Consider the following 21468-nt stretch of genomic DNA (forward strand, 5'->3'; position numbering starts at 1 on the left):
GTACCATCGACAAGGAGGCCTGATAATCCCTGGCCTCGCGTACATCTCGGCACCAGAGCGCGTGGCGGCGGTGCATCGATGCTGGATGCGGAATCAGTGGTTCCTACATGCAGAGTGAATTATGAAGGCCTGTGAGAGGAGACGGTGAGTGGTGGCGATGCGGGAGGAGCTGCGGTGGGTGGCCTGTGGCTCGGCGGTCTCATCAGACCACGGTGCGTTCCCCCCGGCCGGCGTGGCCAAATGTGACGCACAGGGGAGGCCTTGGCAGCGGATTCGCCCAGCCACATCAATTATCATTCTGCCGGGGGTGCTGGCCTGCTGACGGGGGCTGGAGGCGTGCTGGGCCATCGGCGGTCGTGTCGGGCCACAGGCTGCGCTGTAATTTGTTGGGGGGGCTGGTGTTGTTCCTAGGTGCTGTGTGTTCCTGGGTGGCTGCCGGATTGACTTTGGGCCCTCTGCCTGTGGTCTGCTCGGGGCCCACGTGGAGAGATCTGCCATCGCCCCACCACTCTAATCTCTTTCCTGTCAATGGCGCTGATTTGCAGTTCGAGGGCCGGAGGCGTGCCAGACCACCGGCGGTCGTGTCGGGCTGCGGCCTGCGCAGCCATTTGCTCTGGGTGGTCTGCGTCAACCCTGTGTGCTGGGGCCCTGGGTGGCTACCGGCTTTGCTTGTGGGTCCCCTTCTTGGCCCAAGTGGGGTGATCTACTGCCCTGTATAAACCTGCGCATGACATTAACAACCCCCGTGCAGGGGCACAAGTGGGAGTATTTGGCAATGTGGCCCCCCCACTGCAGGAGTGGCGCAGTTCTTGGCCCAGGCATTCTCCGACTGCTTTGGACTATAATCCTTGACGAGTGCAAACTAGATCACAGCGGGTGCTGATCTGGTCATTATATAGATCACGCTTCCGATGCCATACATACATTGGTGTGGCTCAGTGGATTTGCGCAGCCGCTGTGGCCTCCTAAAATATCCTGCTGGCCCTGGGGGCCCGATACCGCGCTCTTGACTTTCATACCCACTACTTCGAACTGTGTAGCTACTCTACCTAGGTTGGCACAACTTTGGGGACAGATCCCAGTTATTGCACCCCGTGAGCCATGATGAAGGATAAACCTGCCAGGGTGGGCGTGCGCCAAAGCACGTTGGATAAATATACTGGCGCAGGGGCTTCGGTGTCCAACCCAGGTGACCCGACGCCATCTATGTCTGACAATGCTGCCATACTAGCCGTTATAACACAGTCCAGGGACACGCTAGAGGCCAAGATCAGAGCGGTTGGCTCGGATGTCATGCTTCTGCGGCAGGACCTCCGCAACGCAGTCCAACGAATAACGGAACCCGAAACTAGGATTTCAACTATGGAAGACGAGGTGTCTATCCTCCAGAAGTAAGTTTCCTCTCTGGAAACAATCACGAAGGGGTTGGACTGCGCGTAGAGGATGCAGAGGTGCGCGCCCGCAGAAATAACCTCCATTTTGTAGGCCTCCTGGTCAAAAGGCTGACGGAGTTGATTTCACCTGGCGCCCTGCCACCTTGCTTCATAATTGAGTATCCCACCGAGCATTGCAGCGGAAGCCGCTGCCTGGCACTCGTCCAAGGCCTATTATTGCCAGATTTTTGAATTATAAAGACCAGGACACTATCCTGCAGCAGGCCAGGCAGCTTGGGACCCTCCATTACACATTACATCCTATTATATTTCATGACTACACAAGGCTCCTCCAGCAGCGCTGACAATCGTTCACAGAGGCCAATGCTAAACTCCGGGCCCTTAAAATTCAATATTCCCTTCTATTTCCGGCCACACTGAGGGTTGTATATCAATCACGCACGCACTTCTTTGAATCACCAAGGTAGTGTATATGCTCCCCTGCCATTAGCCTGGAACTTGATGAAACGCTTTATGGGATTTTTGGCAGAGATTCCCCAATGTCTAACAATAGTTGGGGATGACTGGAAAGACATTATATGCCCCCAGAATGACCGATGGCACAGTACAGGTAGACCAGTAGAGACCCAGGAATCAAAACTGTGGCTTTTACTACAGGGGTGGATTGGGTTGACACTTGGCGGCGGCTTCATCCATCGGACACGGGCTACACATATTTCTCTAGCACCCATGGGTCCTTTTCTCGAATTGACTATATTTTCCTATTAGCCGCTCACATACATAGGTTAGAAGCAACAGCGATATTGCCTAGAGGCCTTTCTGACCATTCCCCTACTCTACTGGACTTGCGACTGGGGTCCGTGCCACCCCTAACCCCCCACCCCCCGATGGCGACTCTCTACTTGGCACCTCCACGATGAACAGTATAGGGAACATATGCACACCGCCATCTTGGAGTATTATTCCGGACAGTAGAATCCCCAGAGACCCTCTGGGAAGCTATGAAGCCGACCCTGAGGGGGGTGGACATTGCATATTGCACAGCACAGCGCAGGCAGCGCCACGAGAAGCTAACACAAATGGAGGCCCAACTCACGGACCTACAACACAGGGGTAGGAGCGGGGATGGCAGCATTGCACGCTGACAATTAGCTCACACACAGCAAGTATATGCCAGTGAAATGATGGATGAGGCCAGAATGGCGTGGCTCACTACACGTAGTAGAATTTATCAATGGGGGGATAAATAGAGCGAGCTTCAACATCGCCTTTGTCAAAGGACGCTCTGACCTATGACTATCCCGTGTATACACAGCCCAGCCGTGACAGTACTCACTGATCCTGCACAAATTGCAGCAAGTTTTGCCAGATACTATGGGAATCTATATGCCCCCAGTGAGACTATCTAGTCACATCTGGTCCATAAATTTATAGATGACCTGCACCCGCGAGCCCTGTCAGATTCGGTGAGGGAGGAATTGGATGCTCCAATTACAGTGGAAGAGTTCCAGACGGCATTGTCCGAGATGCGACGGGGTAAAGCGCCTGGTAGGAACGGCTTTCGTCTGAATTTTATAAGAAATATCAGACCCTCCAATTAGCTTCCTACTCGGCAGCACTAAATGCGTCTTTTCAGCATGGGTGCCTTCCCATGGATTGGAAGCCATGCGGAAATTGTTGTATTCCTTAAACCCGGTCGTCCCCCTGAAAACCATGCCTTGCATCGCCCAATTTCACTCCTTAACATCGAAGCCAAACTCCTAGCTAAAGTCATCGCCAACGGTATAGTACCACACATTACGAGTCTGGTCCACCCCAACTAGGCGGGCTTTATGCCGGGCCACTCTACACAACACAATATCCGATGTGTACAAAATGCCATTGCATCTGTGGATCGCCTGTGGCACTCTTCTTGGCAGACATAGACAGGGCATTTGACTCCCTTAGTTGGACATATTTATTTGCACTCCTGAGCAGATTAAATTTCGACCACAGTCTCCTCAAATGCATTCAACTCGTATATACTGACATTACCGCCTCTGTCCGAGTGGCACACTCTACGTCACCAGCTTTCTCTATTAGGCAGGGAACCCGTCAGGGCTGCCCCCCCCCTCTTCATACCTCTTTGCGTTGGCCATGGTGGCCCTCGTGGCTTTGAGTGGTCCAGAGAGATTTCCGAACACACTGCACTTTATGCAGACAATGTTCTATTGTTCCTCATGCGACCAGATAGGTCGGGCCCAGACTACTCCGAATTATGCAAATCTTTGGAGAGGCATCCGGTCTCTATATGAATACCCGCAAATGATATCAGTGGTATCTGGGGGGTGGAGGACATGTGGGCAAATGAGCACGCGAGGTGACGGCAGTGCGCAAGGGATTTAAGTATCTTGGGGTCTTTCGGTCGTCCTCCCAACGTATATCCTGGGAAAAGAATGTGGCCCCGCTGTGGACGCAGATTAAGGAACAGACTCGTTCATGGTCCCATTTACCGCTCTCCCTATTTGGCAGATCCACCATCTTTAAGTTGGGCATACTGCCTTGTTTATTGTACCAGCTTCAAAATCAACCATACCTGATTCCACCTGTCTGGTTTAGACAACTTAATTTCATTCTTCGATATTTCCTCTGGGAGGGGGATGCAGCTTGGGTGGCACTGAAAACATGCTTCCAGTCCACCTATTGTGGAGGCATAGCGACACCATGTTCAGGCATACTATGCAGCCTCACATCATCCTATTCTGAATGATTGGTGGTATGGGGACAGAGGGGATTCCGATTATGCACTTGAGTGCCTGCAGATGGGTGATATGTCGCTCCACATGATTCTATATACGACCTCAGCCCTGAGAGCACTGCCTACAGCTACTGTCACGATATTTAAGATTTGGAAGAGATCATTGCAACAAATGGGATGGTGGGGCAGGCTTACAAAAGAGACGCCTCTATGGAACAATGGTCTCCTCCCTTCCCTAACTGGACTATCTGGGTTCTCCGGTTGGGAGGCTATAGGTATTTCTAAGATAGGTGATGTCCTTCATGGTCAGACACTGAGGTCCTTTCAAGAACTACAACAAGAGTACACAATGCACAGATTGCAATTCTATAGATACCTCCACTTCCGCCATGCCTTTTACCCATATCTCACACACCAGAGTACCGTGCCAGACTTCAACCCCATCGAAGCTAAAGTATTTATGGGAGACCTAGGGAAGCATAAAATTACCAAGATCTACCGAACATTAGTAACAAACAGCCATACCACCCTAGATAAAACACGAGCGGCGTGGCAGCAAGATATTGGCCCACTAGATGATGAGGACTGGGCAGAGGCTCTGGAATCCCCAAGAATAGCGGCCATCGTGCCACGCTTACGATATATCCAATTTAAATATCTTCATAGAGTTTACTACACCAGGTATAAGCTCTGGCGAGCCGGACTGATTGTATCTCCACTTTGCCTGCGGTGCCAAATGTCCGATGGTACTCTTATACATACAGTGTGGCAGTGCACCACCCTCTCTAGGTTTTAGCGGGCGTTATTACATGTTTATCTGAGGTTTTCGGGTGGAACATCCCCAACACACCTCGCCTGGCCTTGCTCCACATTACCGATGATTTCGGGTGTAACATCTATAAACGACATCAATAACTGCTGGGCTTACATTGGCTAAGCGTGACATTGCACGGGCATGGAACGATGCGCCCCCACCACGGGTTGGGATGTGGAAAAAGGGTCTCGATTTTTGTGTGGGGTTAGAGTTGCCTATCTTTAAAGCAAAGGTTAGAGTTGCATATCTTTAAAGCGAGGGTTAGAGTTTCCCATCTTTAAAGCGAGAGGATGCCCGTAGAAACACCCCAAGATTTGGAAGAGGTGGGCGGAATACCGTGGGCTGCTTTGGGAACTTATTTCAGCAGCCTCCATAGATTAATTTTCACGACAATGGAAGTGGGGATATATGATGGACATGGGTGTGGGTGTTTGAATGACGGAGAAATGGGTCTAGACCTGATATGTGATATGCAATGCAGCAGTAATGTGACACAATGGCTCCCTGTTGGGGCATTACGCTATATCATTGTTATTCTTTTATTGTTTGATAGATATAAAAAAAAGTCAGCGTCTTATTCATGTACATGTATCTTGTATTGGTTGGCTACCGCGCTTCGCCAGGTCCATTGTGATTGCTGACAATGAAATTTGTTGTGAAAAAAAAGAAGCTTGATGCCCTTGAGATGTTGGGAAAGTTGCTTTGCAAAACAACTTTCAGTAATTTTAGCAAGACAAGGGAGGTTGGTGATAGAGCGAAAATAATTGAGCTCATTCACATCAGCAGAGGGTCTTTTAAGAAGTGGGACAGCCTGTCCCATTTTAAAGGCAACAGGAAGAGAGCATTGGTTGAGGAAGAGGTTTACCGGACTGGTCCAGTAGGAGAGGGTGTAGAAGTCAATGGCAATGTCACTAGGGATGGGGTCGATAGAACGGTTAGAAAGCTTTGTTTCCAGAATGCTTTTGAGTAGGGCATCTTTGGTGATGATGTCAAAGTTCTGTCACAAGACTATGGATTTGCAGTCCTCAAGGAGGGTAGGGTGAGTGACCTGATCCATGAGCGATTTCACTTTTTTATCTTGGAACAGTGCAAATTCTGCTGCTTTCTTTGGGGAGTTGTCAAATTTGATGGTTGAGGGTGAGATGTTGGTATTTTTGATAAGGTGAAATAGCTTTTTAGGTCTGTTCTTGGCAGTCTCGAGGAGGGCTCTTAAGTGCATCGCTTTTTCAGGAAAGATGTGTTTGCGGTAGCGCGATCATGCGTACCGGAGATTGGAGAGATTAATGTTGGAAGGAGATTGTCTCCATTGTTTCTCCAGGTACCTCAAGTTCTTTTCTTTCTTCATAGAAGGATTTATTGAACCATGATGCAGGAGTAGTGGATTGTGGATTGATGGGGTCTGGAATTTCCAGCTTGAGTTTATTTGCAGATCTCCAGTTGTGAAGCAAACAGCGCAACTCTGAACTGACTGTTTTGGTGAAGGGGGTGTCAGGGCTTTTAGAGGCGATAGGGATAATGTTCCTAAATGTTGGTGTCTGGGTAGAAAATGGCTAATGTTTGGTTCGGGCGAGGTAGATGGTCAGAATAGTGCAATGATTAGAGTTAGCTGGATAGGAGAAAATGTGGGGGTTGGAGTTAGAAGTATTGTAGCTAGCCAATAAATTGGAAATGTCTGTTAGCGACAGATTGTGTGCATCTTTTTTGGGGCGTGGGAGCAGAGTACTCTTCGGGAGTTTGGGGAAGTGAGTGCTTGCCAGGGGGATTAGGGTGTTGGTTAAAGTAGATAAATGTAGCACTTAGGTGGGAGATGGTAGGTTCAAGCTGGGAGATAGAGGAGATGAGATATCCTAGTTTATTTTCTAAGTAGAGTAGAGCTGGACAAGGAATGTTAAGTTGCTCGATGGGTTCAGGAAGGAGTTCAACTTGAGAGGGAAAGCAAGGGGAAGGGGAGGAAAGAAGGCGTACTGGGCTGTAGGAATACAGAGTGGAGGGAGACTCGACAAATGATGTTGATTGGTAGTGATTGTTGGTGCAGCTGCGGTGGAGAGAAAACTATCTCAGCATACATTGAACGAAATAGTTTTGAGTTCTAACTGATGAAGAGCAGAAAAGGGTGAGGACTGTGGTGGGAGGACGGAATGAGGGGAGGGGATAGAAGGGAATCACAAAAGGGAAGGAGGTGGGGGAGGAGAAAAGAGGAAGGGGTGGCGAGGGCACACAGGCTGGGAGAAGTGAGTGTATGGGGGCCGGAAACAAGCACGATGAGGAAGATTGACCCGGAGGATAGTTGCAGAAAGTGTATGGTTCTTCTAGGCTAGAGGAAGGGGAGGGAAAAGGTAGAGGTTGCCATAAGGGGAGAGTGGGTCAAGCACCATCCCTGGAGAGATGGAGGGGAGACGAGAGATGTAATGGGTTTGCGCAGGATTCCTACTGAAGGGATAGGGATTGGGGGAAGGAGGGTGGGGTGGAAAAGAAGGGAGAGCATATGGTGGCAAGGCTGCTATGTGAGCTGGGCAGTCAGGCTGTTGGAAAAATGGACTGGAAGAGGGAGGGTTTAACCTGGTAGGGGGGGGCTTGTTTCTTCAGAATTCCAAGATGGTACAGAGAGGTAAATGAGAGTGCTGACCATTGGCTGGGCTAGTGTGTTGAGGGTAACATCCCAATTGGAGAGGGAGAGAAGCAGGGGGGGGAGGAGGGGAAGCAGGGGTGAAGGAGGTGGGGTGGGTCTGCCGGGGGTAAGGCCTGTGCCTCCCGGGAGAGCTGCCTCTGGTGTCCTAGTAGCTAGGGAAGGCAAGAGAGAATTGAGTGAGGAGTTAGTTGAAGAGTCTGGATTGATTGAAGTGCCAGGGATGGAGAGCAGGGATTGAAATAAGTGGTCGAAAAGGGAGGGACAAGTGTCGTTAGCTTGAATCAAGACCTTGCCATTGTTATAGAGTGAGTCATTGAAACAAGTTGAAGGGGAGATTTTTAGTTGGTGCCTGTGTGGGATTGAGGAGAAGGAAGTAACATTGAAGGAACATTGAAGGAGTGATTGAAGATAGTGGTCCAGGTTGAGATGTTATAGGTGAAAAAAATTAGCCTCCCATATTGACCGCTATGGTATTGGTCAACGAAAAGGGAATCAGGAAATTGTTCAAGGGTGTTATATTTGAGGCTTGAGCAGTTGGCTCCAGTCTTCACTTGTTTGGTCAACATAGTTATGAAATGGAGAAGGATCTGTGCTGTTGATGTGGAAAGGAAGGAACTGATGTCAGCACGCTGGGCTGGCACCTATATTGGCACCGCACATATCACTTCTGACACAGATACAGTGAACGAGTAGCGCCCAACTTCATTGACAGGCGTGCCTAAGTACTGCTCAAGATTTCCCGGATCCTGTCTGATGCCTGGGGAATATTCTAAGGTGAGGAATCTGCAGTTAGAAGTCTCTAAAATAAATTTAGATTACATTACACACCGGTTAAGATCATGGTGCCACAAGACTAATCCCAACTGTCTCAGATGTAAAACTTGAGTGGAAAATATATTTATCGATTGTCCAAACAGCAGGATTTGTGAAAAAAAGATTACAGGTTTATTTAACACATTTTTAACCAGCGAATATTTCGATGACAGATAGGAAGAAAGTTATTATAGGACCTTCGTCCATTTTTACATCCAAGTGGATCCTCATAAAGAATGTTGTGTATCTAGGGACGTTAGCAGCTAGAAAGCAATGGCAAAACAAATTGAAGATTGCACAACTGGAGATAAAAGAATGGAAAGCTGAAACGAAAGAAGTCATTTGGCAAAAATCATGTTATGTACAATAAGGAATGATAATGAAAGAATGCCAGATTTGAGGGGCAAGCTACCAGAAATCTCTAGATGATAGAAGGGTGTTCAATCGGAAGTTAAAGTCATTTTCCAAGAGAGTACTAGGGACAAAGATAGGCCCCTTATCCCTACACTGCTATCTTGTGCACTTGATGTCAAAAATAGCATTTTTTAAATGTAGTTTGTATATAGCTGTAGTACATAGGTATGTCAAATAAAAAGTTAATAGCTTTGATTAACCTGGGATGTAGAAATAGCCTGTTGTTGTGGGCAAATGGTATATGAACTGGCTGTCGTAGTTTATATAATCAAATTGATTATATTGATTTATTTCTATATTTGTCTACTCTGTTGACCCAAATTAAAACAAGCATTGGCATAGCCAATAGGTCTCGCCTTTGGGACCTTATAAGTGTTTAGTTATAGTTGTTTAGTGACTATAAAGTAAGTGGGGCACCAGATAAATAAGTCTGAAAATTGAGGTTACATGCTGAAACATTGAGAGCTTATGGGCAACATAATCAATAGTTGGCGCCCAAACATAAAATTTTTACAGAAGCATTGTTTTCCTGATCAATACACAGTATATACATATAGACTTGCCTTAAACTGCACTACTGTTGTTACAGGAGACTCCCTGCGCAGGCGTGGGGGGAGGGAGCGCTGACGGGACCCCAATGGTGGAGGGGCACAGCTCTCTGTGAGCCATCAGTGTAAAAAAAATGCAGACGCCCCCAGCCCGGGCAGGTAAATTAGACCAGGACAGAATACCAATATTATAAGCTGTAATTCTTGGGCAAAACGAAAGAGTGAGGAAATCTAGGGTGCCCAACGCAGTGTGCGTGCTTTGCCCAGGTTCTGCCCGAACAAGTTTTACATATGCTGATATCTCCGCACTTCAAAGATTAATCAATGCACAGCAAAGTAAGCAACGTGCAGAGCAACACAACATGCGCATTGCACATACTTAGCAGAACCATTACCAAGCACGCAAATTAAATGTCAAGATATAAGTGTCTGAGACAAACATGTGACTGTTCTCCTTCCAGATCCAGTGATGCCAACGAGGGGTTCCCGCGGCACAAAGGATAATAAAAACAGCAGAACACGAAGATTGCAATTTGGACTATAAAATAGAGGCCAATCGTTTGGTACCTTTTATATGAAACGAAAAATGCGATGCCCGTCTTCCTATTGGTTGCAAACGTCAGCTCACTAATGTTGTGGATCAGCAGTAATTGGTGTCTATTTTATAAACAACCCGAAACACTGAAGAATCCCTTTCTCCTGCATTATTCAGGGCCGGTTACATAATTTGACACCCCTTACTGCTTGCTGCAAATTAATAGAAAAAAACCTGTTTTGCTCCCTCTACGTACGGGTTTACTTTGATATGTAAGCAGTAGTTCCTACGTTATATACTATGCTTATTTACTCGAACACTAGCATTGTCTTGGTTTGTTTTTGCAGTTCTGGCAAAACATGCGCCCACTGCCCCCAGCCCTCGCCCTCCCAGCACCCGGTGTGCGGCGTTTCCACCGCTGCCAGTCTGTGTGGTGGCTGCCCGCCCCTTTAACGGGACTACAAACAGAGGCACAAAGGTGCGAGCGCGCACCGCAAGAGAGGGGGGGGGGACGAGGGCTCATTTGCAGGCTTTGCACATCAGAATCTCTTTTGCAGCGAACAATGCAGCTTTTTGGTAATGCATTTTAACTACTGTGTAGATCCCATTTTAAAATCAGCACTACAATTCCCAGAATGCAAAGCTAAACACTGAACTGAATGAACTAATTAATCACTCCTGGACCTATGAAAATCGAGAACTCTGCCACATACATCGTAAATGTGATTTGTATATTGAAGGGGTGCTTGTGTGTTAAATCTTATTGTGCTTCAGGAAAGTGGAAACAACCAGGGTGCGCTTTTGTTTGTGATATCTGGTGTTTTTTAGGTCTCGCCTGACCCAGCGCACGCACTGATCTGGCGAGACTTTTTGAGAGGGCTCCAAAAAGTGCTACCAGGCCAGCCTAGCGCTACAGTGCATGTGTGCGGGCGCGCGCGCCGCGCTTGACGCGATTACTTTCACTTTTGCGGCCGCTTTGATGTTTGATCGCGATCTCTTTCACGGCCGCTTGTTTTACATGTTGTACAGAAAAGCATGTACAAGAAGAACATTTTTAGAACATTCTAATTTCTACAACCCCGAATTCCCTTGAAATAAAATGCTTTCTGTGGATTTAAAATGCAGCGATGAAGGTTGTTCGGTTTAAAAATAACAAACCTTAGCTTAGCTTTGAAATGGATTGAACAAAATTAGCACATACAGACCTTCGTTGAGAGTTGGTTGCAAAGTCCCTAATTATATGCAGTAGTTTTTAGCTTCTGGTTTCCACTTTGTTTTTTTTGTTTTTTTTTTCTTTTTAATTTATAGGGCGCAACAGCTACCCAAAAAGGGTTTCCCGGCGCCTAGACACAGCTAGAAATGAGGACAGAAAAAAAAGGAGGTGACTGTTAGGCGGTTATTGTTCGTACAGCCAGGTTTTTACAAGCTTTCTGAACCTACAATAGTTTTCTTCCTTCCGGATACCTGGGGGAAGCGTGTTCCACAGGGAGGGTCCAAGATAGGCAAAGGATCTGCCCCCTGTTCTTGCACGTTTAAACCTTGGTATACAGAAGCAAGCTGCTGTCTGAGACCGAAGGTTTCTTTTGGGCGTATAGAGGCAGGCAAGGGATTGGAGGTATTTTGGTGCTACTCCTGTTTTTATTCTGAACATGACGTTCAGGGCCTTGAAACGAATTCTGCTCTCTATCCTGAGCCAATGAAGATCCCGACGATGGTTCGAGACTCCAGAGTTCTTTTGAATCTTGCATAGGAGTCTGACCGCAGCGTTTTGCGCAACCGATGACAGATTTATTTGCGCCCAGATAGAGGATGTTGCCGTAGTCAAGCCTTGATGTGATAAGGGCATTGACTACGGTCTTTTGTGTTGACATTGGCAACATCCACAGGATCTTCCTCAGCCATTTAGCTATGGTGAGACACAGGCCGGTTACTTTACTGGCCTGTTTGTCCATGGATAAGGCATTGTCCAAAACAAAGCCCAGGTTTCGAGCATGGGACACCGGGGTAGGAAAAGTGCCCATCTGGTCCGGCCAATGCGCAGGGTTCCAGAGAGCTTTATCCTTTCCCAAAATCAGTATTTCCGTCTTGTCGCCGTTCAGTTTTAACTGGTTTGTTGTCATCCAGTTCAGTATTTTTAATAGTCCTTCCTTGAGTAACGACGGGGAGTGGGGACAAGATTCAGATAGGGAAAAAATGATTTGGGTGTCATCGGCATAGTTCATAAGCGTTAGACCTAGCTTTTCAACAAGTTCTGCCAGAGGTTTGAGATAGATATTAAAAAAAAAACTTTGCATCTATACAGGGGTATTGTTTATTGGCACTTTCCTCCGCATCCTCAATGAAGGCAATTCTGAAGGCAAAACAGTGTCACAGAGACGCTTCCCGACCCTTATTCGCATTTTCATGCCACAAAATCTGTAACTGGTTGTAATAATTAACCTAATGGCAGGCACAAATCATTTTACACTGGGCACTTTTTTGCACACAACGCTCCAGTGGCATTCGAATTGACGCAGTGAATTGGTGTTTTTTGTTATTGAAACTTTAGGGTATGATTCACATACCGCTACCGGACTTTCATAACAAGGTGATTTTATAGCTGTGGAAAAGTGTGCTGCCAGATTGGAAGCACAAGAAAGCAACATACATAAGGGTCATGCTGATTTGCAAACCTGTTATAAGCAAACTTTATGTAGCTTTTTTAAGCTTCGTGAATTTTTCCAAGATGTTTTCCCATTTTTTGTACCCACAGAAAAAGATTGACAAAACTTGGCAGTAGAAATTTTGTAACATTGGCAAATGCTGCAAGCAAATGTCTTCCACACAATGTAGCTGATTGATCTGTCACTCTTTCCCTGGTGTCATTGTCATTAAATCTAAGGGATAGCACTTGGATTACATCACCTACATTTTGATCCAGAAGACAGATAATTTAGATTTAACCATCTATTTTGAAAACTTGAGGCATGCTCATGAACAATGATTACTAATGAACACACACCTCATTCTTCTAAAACTAGCAGAAGCTTGAGTAATCTGGGGCCGTACATTATCAAATCAAAAATGATACATGATTCAGTCAACTTTAATCTGGGTTACTCTGATGTTGTTCTCCAGCTATAAATAGTGAAATGAGTAAGTCCAGAAAGGAGTACCATAAAGGCTGCTGTTTTTAAATGTGTTAGCATAGCCAATAGGTCTTGCCTTTGGGACCTTATAAGTGTTTAACCATGCAACAGTTCATGTTGTTGCACCAAGGATATTGTGCTGCAGAACTAAACACTTATAAGGTCCCAAAAGCGAGACCTATTGGCTATGCCAATGCTTGTTTCACTCCCTATTGGCACCCTCCCACCATTGGAATGTGCAGCGTTTAAGTGTAAATCAGTTGTGGTATGTTTGGGGTTTTTATGCGGTGTAGACTCAATGCGCGAGTCTCTGATGTGTTGGCATGTGCATTGTACGGCTCGTTATACAAACCTCACATTCCTTCCCTTCCCCCAGCATTGTGTTGTCCTGTGTCAGCAGGATCCCTTACTCGCTTACCCTCTGCTCTATTGTATTGCTGTGTTATCTGATCTCTCAGTCATGCGCGGCCAGTGGGGGTGGATTTAGGAAGTGGTCACCTTTCAGGAAGAGCTCAACTGACCCATAATCCCCCTTGAAGCATCCTTTGTGGAATCTTTGGTACTGTGCTGCGAGTTTAAGGGGTCTGAGTAGCTAAAACAAAGGCTCTGCTTATCGACACCAAGGCTAGACTCTTTTATGCTTTAACTGCAGCTCAACAAGCTATGAATGCACAGAAGCCAAAGGGCTTATACGTCACAAGCGGACAGGCCCCTGAGTTGAAAACGCATTGTTTCCTCCCAGTCCCCACCCATCTCATCTGCTGATATTTTTGCACAAGAATGAAGTCACTTTTGTTTCGCACTAGTGCTAGTAGGCCACTTTACTCATTTGTAAAACATTCATCTATTGAAGGAAGACCGCGTAGCAAAGCCGCTGTGTATAAACTTGGCGAGCTGGTGTGATGGTTAAATTGTTTCAGTGTTTTTCCACAAATACATACAACAAAAATAACAAGTGCGGCCGCGAAAGTTAATGCGACCGCGCTAGGAATGCAGCTGCAGTGATACCGGGTTGCATGGTTTGGGTGCTGCAACTGAGGCTTGTCACTTTCATTGTTGCAGTGAAAGCGACGTGAGAGTGCAAGGACACGCTAATTAAAACAAGCGCGTGCGCCTCGTGCTGAAAGGAGGCAGCAGGGGGAGGGGAGAGAGGAGGGGGCCTGCACCGGTTTCCCTTGCGGGAGTGAGCAGGAACCATCTGTTTGTAATTAACAGATGGTTTGAAAGCTCGCTCCCGCAAGGGAATCGCCAAACGTGCACACGTTGCCATGCAAAGCAATGCAATGCGTGCACGTTTTTGGCAGCAAACCTGAATCGATTTCTAATGGTCTTCTTCTAATGCGCGCTGCATAGGCAAAACCTTAAAAGGAATCCGACTAAATAATTATAAAGTCGGAATCGACTCATATTATGAGAAACAGTTCTCATCGAAGAATGGAGAACAGCAACAGATCTCCAAACAGAAGAAGAGAAATTATCTTTCCTATACATTTTTGAGGCTTTCTCTGAAAAGATCTTTTGGGAGATCATTTCCAGTTGTTGGTCTTACCTAAAGGAATATGCTTGGAGTAATCCTGTGGCCATTTGCCTAAATTAGCGTGGCCTCCTGTTTACGGATGGCATCAGGGTGCCTAATTTAACAGGAGTCTCAGGCCCGTGGGTTGTATTCAGATCCTAAACACCCTATGCAGAGGTTGTGTGAATATTATACAGCATCTTCTTATGGCATTTGCAACACAGTTTGAATCCTGAAATCTTAGGATCAATTTCCTGTGTGAAGTACCGAAAACAGCACTTGAAATGCGTTGATAAAGCAACGAAAAACAAGAACTGATACCAGTTGCCGTCTTATAAACTCCAATATCATCAAATTCAGAACAGATGGAGCATTGGTTGAGGCCATATGGTGCCACCTGGTGGTGCTGAAGAAATATTGCTGGGGAAATGTTTCCAGATCCAGTCATTAACTGGAGGATATCCATAAGGTGATGGATCAGAAGGAAGTAGAAATCAGAAATATGATTCAGCTTAAAATGGTACTCAATAGCTGCGAACTTTACCATCAATGATGTCACAGGCTCTTTCACACGGTCTTTGATTACAATGAGATAAAAACAAAATTAAGAAGAGGTTTACTTTAAACAATGGGACTATTGGAATCCAATGCTGGATTAATCGGTCTTTGAAGCGACCACAATGCACATATCCTAAAAGAAAACTTCTAGATAATTACAAACTAGTTTGTGGTTCCTCAGCTTGATATCAAGTTATTAATTAAGGTTGTAACCCGAATGAGTTAAACTAAGGAAAGTGCCCTGTGCACTACCTATATTCAAAAGATAGGGGATGCTGCTTTCTCTAAGTAGTGATAAAAATGGCACATTTTCTATTTCAGGAGTGAAGGCGACAATGCCTTTTTTACTGGTTGTAACTTGAAGACCTGCCTAAAAGAATCCACCGAAAGGGACCCTCATTCATATTATCCTCTTGCACAGCCCGGAGAATAAATTCCACAAGGTATGCAGGGAGTTCAATCTAAAGCAGGAGCATTTCACAATAACACGGTTAACCACAAATGAAATCATCTTCAAGTGAATTTGCCTCCTCCTTCTACTCTGTTGTCGATGTAGAGGTGCAATAAATTCCTATTAAGGTATTGGAGCCTTATGCAAACTTACGGCCCTATAATACTTACAGATAAGCATCCATAGCACTATTGTTTGCGCAACAAATGAAGAGTAAAGAAACGACTTGCATACTCAAAATTAAGAAGCTATAATCCCAGGCATGAGCATTTAGATTATATGTGTTCTGCTGGAACCCACCTCATGGTAGAAAGCTATTTTCACAGAGAGATTTCAGATCTTTAACTCTGACAAAACAATTGGTTTGAAATTAATCATCACACCAACGAAAGACAACCAACCATAAAAATGACCTTCAGGATTACAATAACTTCTTCAGGATTGCTCACCTGAAGGTGACACCAGAAAAGGCAGTAAGTGTTAGAGAAGTGGCGAAAAATTCTGCATACCCTTTTACAGTTGTTTCACCTGGTGAGGTGTAAGATTGGACAACAGTACACCAGAGATACCCCTATAGCATAAAAATGGACCATTATAACACTACATGTATAGCCTTGTGACCATTTATCACCCATCCAGTGACCATTTATCACCCATCCACCCCTTGATTAACATGAATTTTCAGCTTACTGCCTTTCCTGGAACTTCACCCATTGTGATTGCATGTGGATTTCCCTCATCCTGTCCCATAATTAACTTTGTGGTGATCATTTGATGAAAAGCTGCCCAGGCACCAAATTCTTCATGCAGTGCTGTTCAGATGCTGCTAGTGCTGTGCGAACTAGTAGTCCCAAAAGAGATTTGCCACTGGGCCTAATTTTCGACAGCTTTCTTTGCAGCATGTGCTGGAAATCTGACTGAAAATAAGGCAACAGAAAGGTAATGTGAAAATGCCAGTGCAGAGGCAAGACAGAAGGCCCAGACAGGAGACTTCCAGTTCCTCCGTATCGTCAGGAGTCATCATACACTAATGCTTATGGTGGCTTCTGATCCATACATGCAAACATTTTAAGCCTGAAAAGTGGAAGATTTAGAAAATAAAACTATCGGGGAACGCATTTTCCTCGCTGAGTTATATTGAAGCAGACGCAATTTTAGGCAAGAGACAGCTAAAATAAAACCATGTTGGGCATCAAAAATCGAGACTCTCCCGCATTTATCAGGTCTATTGGCATGTATGCTGACCTGCCTAATGGTGTTCGGCGAATCTCAGGTAGAGGGCATAGCAGTGTATATGTACGTTATGCAGTGAAGATCAGGAATAAATCAGCAGTGTTAAATGTATCAGAAGGATACAGAAAAGTACATCTTTTTGATGTACATTTTGAGATGGATAAGGCGCACTGTACCCCAAGCCGTTTGTATACTCACAGATCTGTTATTGTATGTCAGAATGAGGTTCCTAGCACTGTCCTGCCTACCTGCCAAACCACCGCATCTGCAACAGTAACAAAAGTTTCCTATCAAACTCCATATCCATTCTCGACTTACTCTCCCTCTGCATAGATCATCTAAACAAGTGGAACCTAGAGTGCACTCTCCTATACATGCTTAATATCTGGCTTGCCCAAATCATCTCTAACTATTTGGATGAGTGAAAACGATAATATATTGATTAGTCTCTCTCTGGAAGGATAACTATGAATACTGATAGGGAAACATAGGCCTGGGCAATCATTGCTCTGTGCAGTTATCAGTTCTGAAACTGTTCTCTCACCAAATGCCAATGCAAGGAAACACATTCATATTCAGTACTAGACACATACATTCAAGGCCTAAAACAAAACCATACTGAAACTCCAGAGTGCTCACATAGGTTTATTTCAGAGCAGGTCAGTTGGAGTAAGCTTCCTGGATCTTAGCTGAACACATTATGCATGTGAAGCAAGTTTGTATAGTCAATGTCCATGTTTCCCTTGTTTATGAGTGAGGGATGCTTGCACTGTTGCTACAAGTGCTATGCCTGTGTTCTATTAGAGGAATACTTTATCTGTTTAGATCTGTATTCTTCCTGCTATAAGGCTAGCACTGCTGCCTGCCCAGTGGCCATTTTCTGTGCATCACTGTGCTCTGAACTATTGTAACCTATACTTTACCTGTTTTTCTTCATGTGTTAGGGTAGCTTGCACTTTCACTGCTCTTGAAAAATGAATACTATGAAATGAAGGGCAGCAAGGGTCTTTCAGGAGCACAAACCAGTAGGGTTCTCAAACCTCTTGAGGGGAGTGCTGCTCATGGACCTGTTCCGTGGATGCCCTGGTCGGAGGACCAATAACCTATCCATGAATTTGCTGGTTTTTGGCAAGAAATATCTTGACAACATACCTCAGTCTGAAACAGGGAGTCTTTGCATGCCCACATTCATGACTAAATAAAGGTGTATATTTTTACTATAAAGCACAAGCAGAAAGTTGCTCAAGTGGTTGGGTCCACAATTGCTTGGAAGCATTACATTGTGGATTAAGAATTTGCTCCAGCCTAGCCTCGCTGCAGACATTTTGAATGCAGTGTGCAATATTTATTCTGCATTCACTTTATTTCTTCTTCCTAGGTAGAATATGTATTAATTTGTATTTTAAACAGAAGCTACTGCACCTTGTAAGGCAACAAGTATATGTTTCGATTGATATCTGAGGTTTATCAAGATTATTGAGTCAATCAATCTTGTTGCAACAGGAGGAACCAAAAAGAAATTGGAAAACACGCAAAATAACTGAATACAGTGTAAAGACTACATTTTCCAAACGATTTACAGTAGATGGTCACAAGCATCCAATATACGTCGGCGACGTACCACATGTGTAGAAATACTTCCACAAATTAAGCTTAACCATTTTGGTAGACTTTATTGTCACTAATTTCTACGTTTAACTGTTGAGTATTAGTTTTCTGAATGTCATATTTATTTTAATGATGTTGCGTGTGCTTCGAATGCTTGCACTACTTTCAGTGGTTAGACAAGATTTAGCTCTATGAGGGGAACAGAATTGTGAAATTAGCAGCCGACCCCACTGTGGAAGCCTAATTCGCTCCATTCTTCTACATTTAGCCTCCCTTTACCTGATCATCTTAGAGTTTGGCAACATACTGACACCCAGTTTGCATGTCTCCAAGTACTTGACAAAATCAAAAAATCAATGTCTAAGGCATAAAAGTCATATGTGACATTTGCCTCGTGTTCCAAAAACAACTTAAATCCATCAGATTTTGAAAGCAATATGTTGAGACTTAAACTATAGTCTAAAAAATGAACAGGTCGTCAGACAAAGATGCTAGAACCACGAAAATGCCTCTGTGATGCTCTGAAATCCATCCTCTGAGATGCACAGAAAAAGGAACGGATGTCATTAGTGCATACAATGCCTTTAGGAAACTGCTGCACCATTTCGAGGAGTGATACCCTATGAGTCCATGGCTGGAGCTGAATTGGTAAGTTACTAAAGCAGGCATTTGCAATGCAATAGGTCTCGCATTGGCAAGAGTTTAGCTATTGGCATTTAGAATGACAATGCTTTTTATTATCTCTATTGATAATTAACACATAAATAAAAAGCATTGTCATTTACAATGTCAATAGCTCAAACTCTTGTAAATGCGAGACCTATTTAATTTAAAAGAAGCGGCCGCCATTGTCCCGGGCTGCTGGTAAAGTGAAAGATCGCATTGGCATGCTGTATGTTGCAAGAAAAGCATTTCCTGCCTTCAGTAGTAGAAACTCACTAAAGAAAACAGTGCTTATAGACTGAATAAGACATACTGTGTAACAACAGCAGTAAAAGGGCCAGTCCTCGTGGGAGGTTACAAATGAAGACAAGGCGGTACTAAAGAGGGACTAACAAGCCTATTAAGGGATCAGAAGCCAGCATTTACAGAGGACAATGACACAAGCCAATGAATAATATGAGTGGAGAGTGAGCGGAGCTTCAAGTCCATACTTGAATACAGCATGCCTCGTAGAGCAGTGCATGCGCTGCCCAGGCTCAACCTAACAAAAGTGGACCCATTCGGATGGAGACAGTTCTACACAGTGAATCTGCAAGTGGCATTTAGCTAGAAAGGCCAGCTTCCTGACTGGCCTGATTCCTAGTATGCTTTACCTGAGAGCTCTCTAAGATGTCTTCTGCCTAACTATATATGTGCAAATACTAAGAAGGCAGACAAAGTTGACATTAAGAGTCTGCTTTCAAATCTGCCACCTTCCTTCCACTGCAAGTAGTAGCTAAGGCAGGACAACTAAGAAAAAGACCTAAAAAGTGTAGAATCAGTCCCAAAAAATGTAAAATAACAGAAAACTATATTAACTACATAATATATATGCAGATATCTTTGAAGATCTTGCAAAAAAAAAAAAATTTGAACAGGTGCAGTAAACTGTAAGCAGCTGGCAACTCAGTAGTACCTAAAATGTTGAAAAGAGAACTCGACTAAGGAGTTTAAAAGGGAGTCTGTATATTTGTTCCGAGTTACAGAGACTTATCTAAGCTTATTCATCAGGAGAATAACACACTATGTTTACCTACTTGCACGCGTGAGCCTACTTTTTACTACACTGACCCATGGTTAGACCTTCGGCTGACACTGCTGAATCAAACTGTCTTGTTTATGGTGGAAACCTACACAGCCCCTGGTAATGGTGCACCTCTTTTGCTTGTAGATACTCTTAGGCTATGGCATATGCGTTGGTTACAGATATGGTGAAGTTTTATTTCTAGCATTGTAAATGCAATATCATTCTTCAAAGTTACCATGTTTGTCTCAGTCTATGTGCGGCCTTATTATTGACTGGTGTTTTATTCCTGAGCTTCGAACAGAAAACAAGAGACAGGAACGAGCAAGTTAGTTGAAAGGAAAAAGCATTAGCAAAGCACACAATACCGGGAAGTCGTTAACGGCTTGTATGGACCAACGCCGCCAGGTAGGGAGACGAGACATCTGCGTGTCAAAACGTTACCCAGGATGAGGAGGCGGCGGCGCCGGAGGAGGATGACAAAGAAGAAAAACACCAAGAACAATTTAAGTAAAAAAAAAAATAATGCCATTGAATGCTGGATAAAAGCAGTGCTGTCCAGTGCCTACAACAGGCAATCACGTGCTCTGACGAGGTCATTCTCTCCCTTCATGTTTCTGCAGTGGACAGCATTGGATCCCACAATCTGTGTTGTGATAATGACCTCAGCAGAGGACTGTCACATTAGAAATCACAATAATGATTTTAATATTTAATTAATGTAAAGAAGGAAAAGACAGGAGTGCATTAAATGACAGTTAAACAGGACCACCTTATACCCAACTCAAGTCAGTTTTACGATCAAAGGAATCTGGCAAACAAACCTCTCATAAAGCTTTTGGCAACATAAAATTCATAACAGGGAGCAACCCTTATTTTGTGTGTTGTGTGTGTGTGTGTGTGTGCAATGCATCCGCTGTCTTGTCTACTGGAGGAGCAGTAAATGTGTTTGCAAGAGGAAGGAGCCTTCTTACATGTGGCTTTAAAGAGATCATCAGCGTCTCAAGATACAGGGGCTTTCCCCAGTAATCCAATCCCACCAGAGGTCTACTAAGAATCTTAGGAGTTTTACCACACATAAGCATGATGGACCAAAAACTGTGCTGTGGTTGTCAGCATTTCCTTTTCATACAGGTTGTTCTAGACTTTCAACACAGTGCAGTGCTCACGTGCTTGGGCAGTGAGTATTAAACGAGCACTGGCCCAGCTAATAGGTCTCGCATTTTGGACCTATTCATCTCGCCAGTTGCATTCGTTGAGATGCTGTGCAGCATTGGCAAACACAAACGTGCAATGGTGGTCACATTTCTCCACTGAAGTGGGCATGCAGAAGGCATACAGCATTCTCTTACATTTTTTATTCA

General features: G+C 44.8%; 1 protein-coding gene across 4 annotated transcripts in view; it reads right to left on the bottom strand.

Moving 5' to 3' along the window:
• Positions 1-21468, bottom strand: part of WDR59 (WD repeat domain 59) — a 766237-nt gene that overhangs the window by 263306 nt on the left and 481463 nt on the right. For 2 of the 4 annotated variants that reach the window (XM_085636815.1, XM_085636814.1), the window contains exon 19: positions 20473-20529. The exons of the other annotated variants lie outside the window; for them this stretch is intronic. In XM_085636815.1, coding sequence (XP_085492941.1) covers positions 20473-20529 — 57 coding nt within the window. The remainder of the gene's footprint in view (positions 1-20472; positions 20530-21468) is intronic. 4 annotated transcript variants of the gene reach the window in all.

The sequence above is a fragment of the Triturus cristatus genome, chromosome 12 (assembly GCF_964204655.1).
Source record: "Triturus cristatus chromosome 12, aTriCri1.1, whole genome shotgun sequence".
Taxonomy (NCBI): Eukaryota; Metazoa; Chordata; class Amphibia; order Caudata; family Salamandridae; genus Triturus; species Triturus cristatus.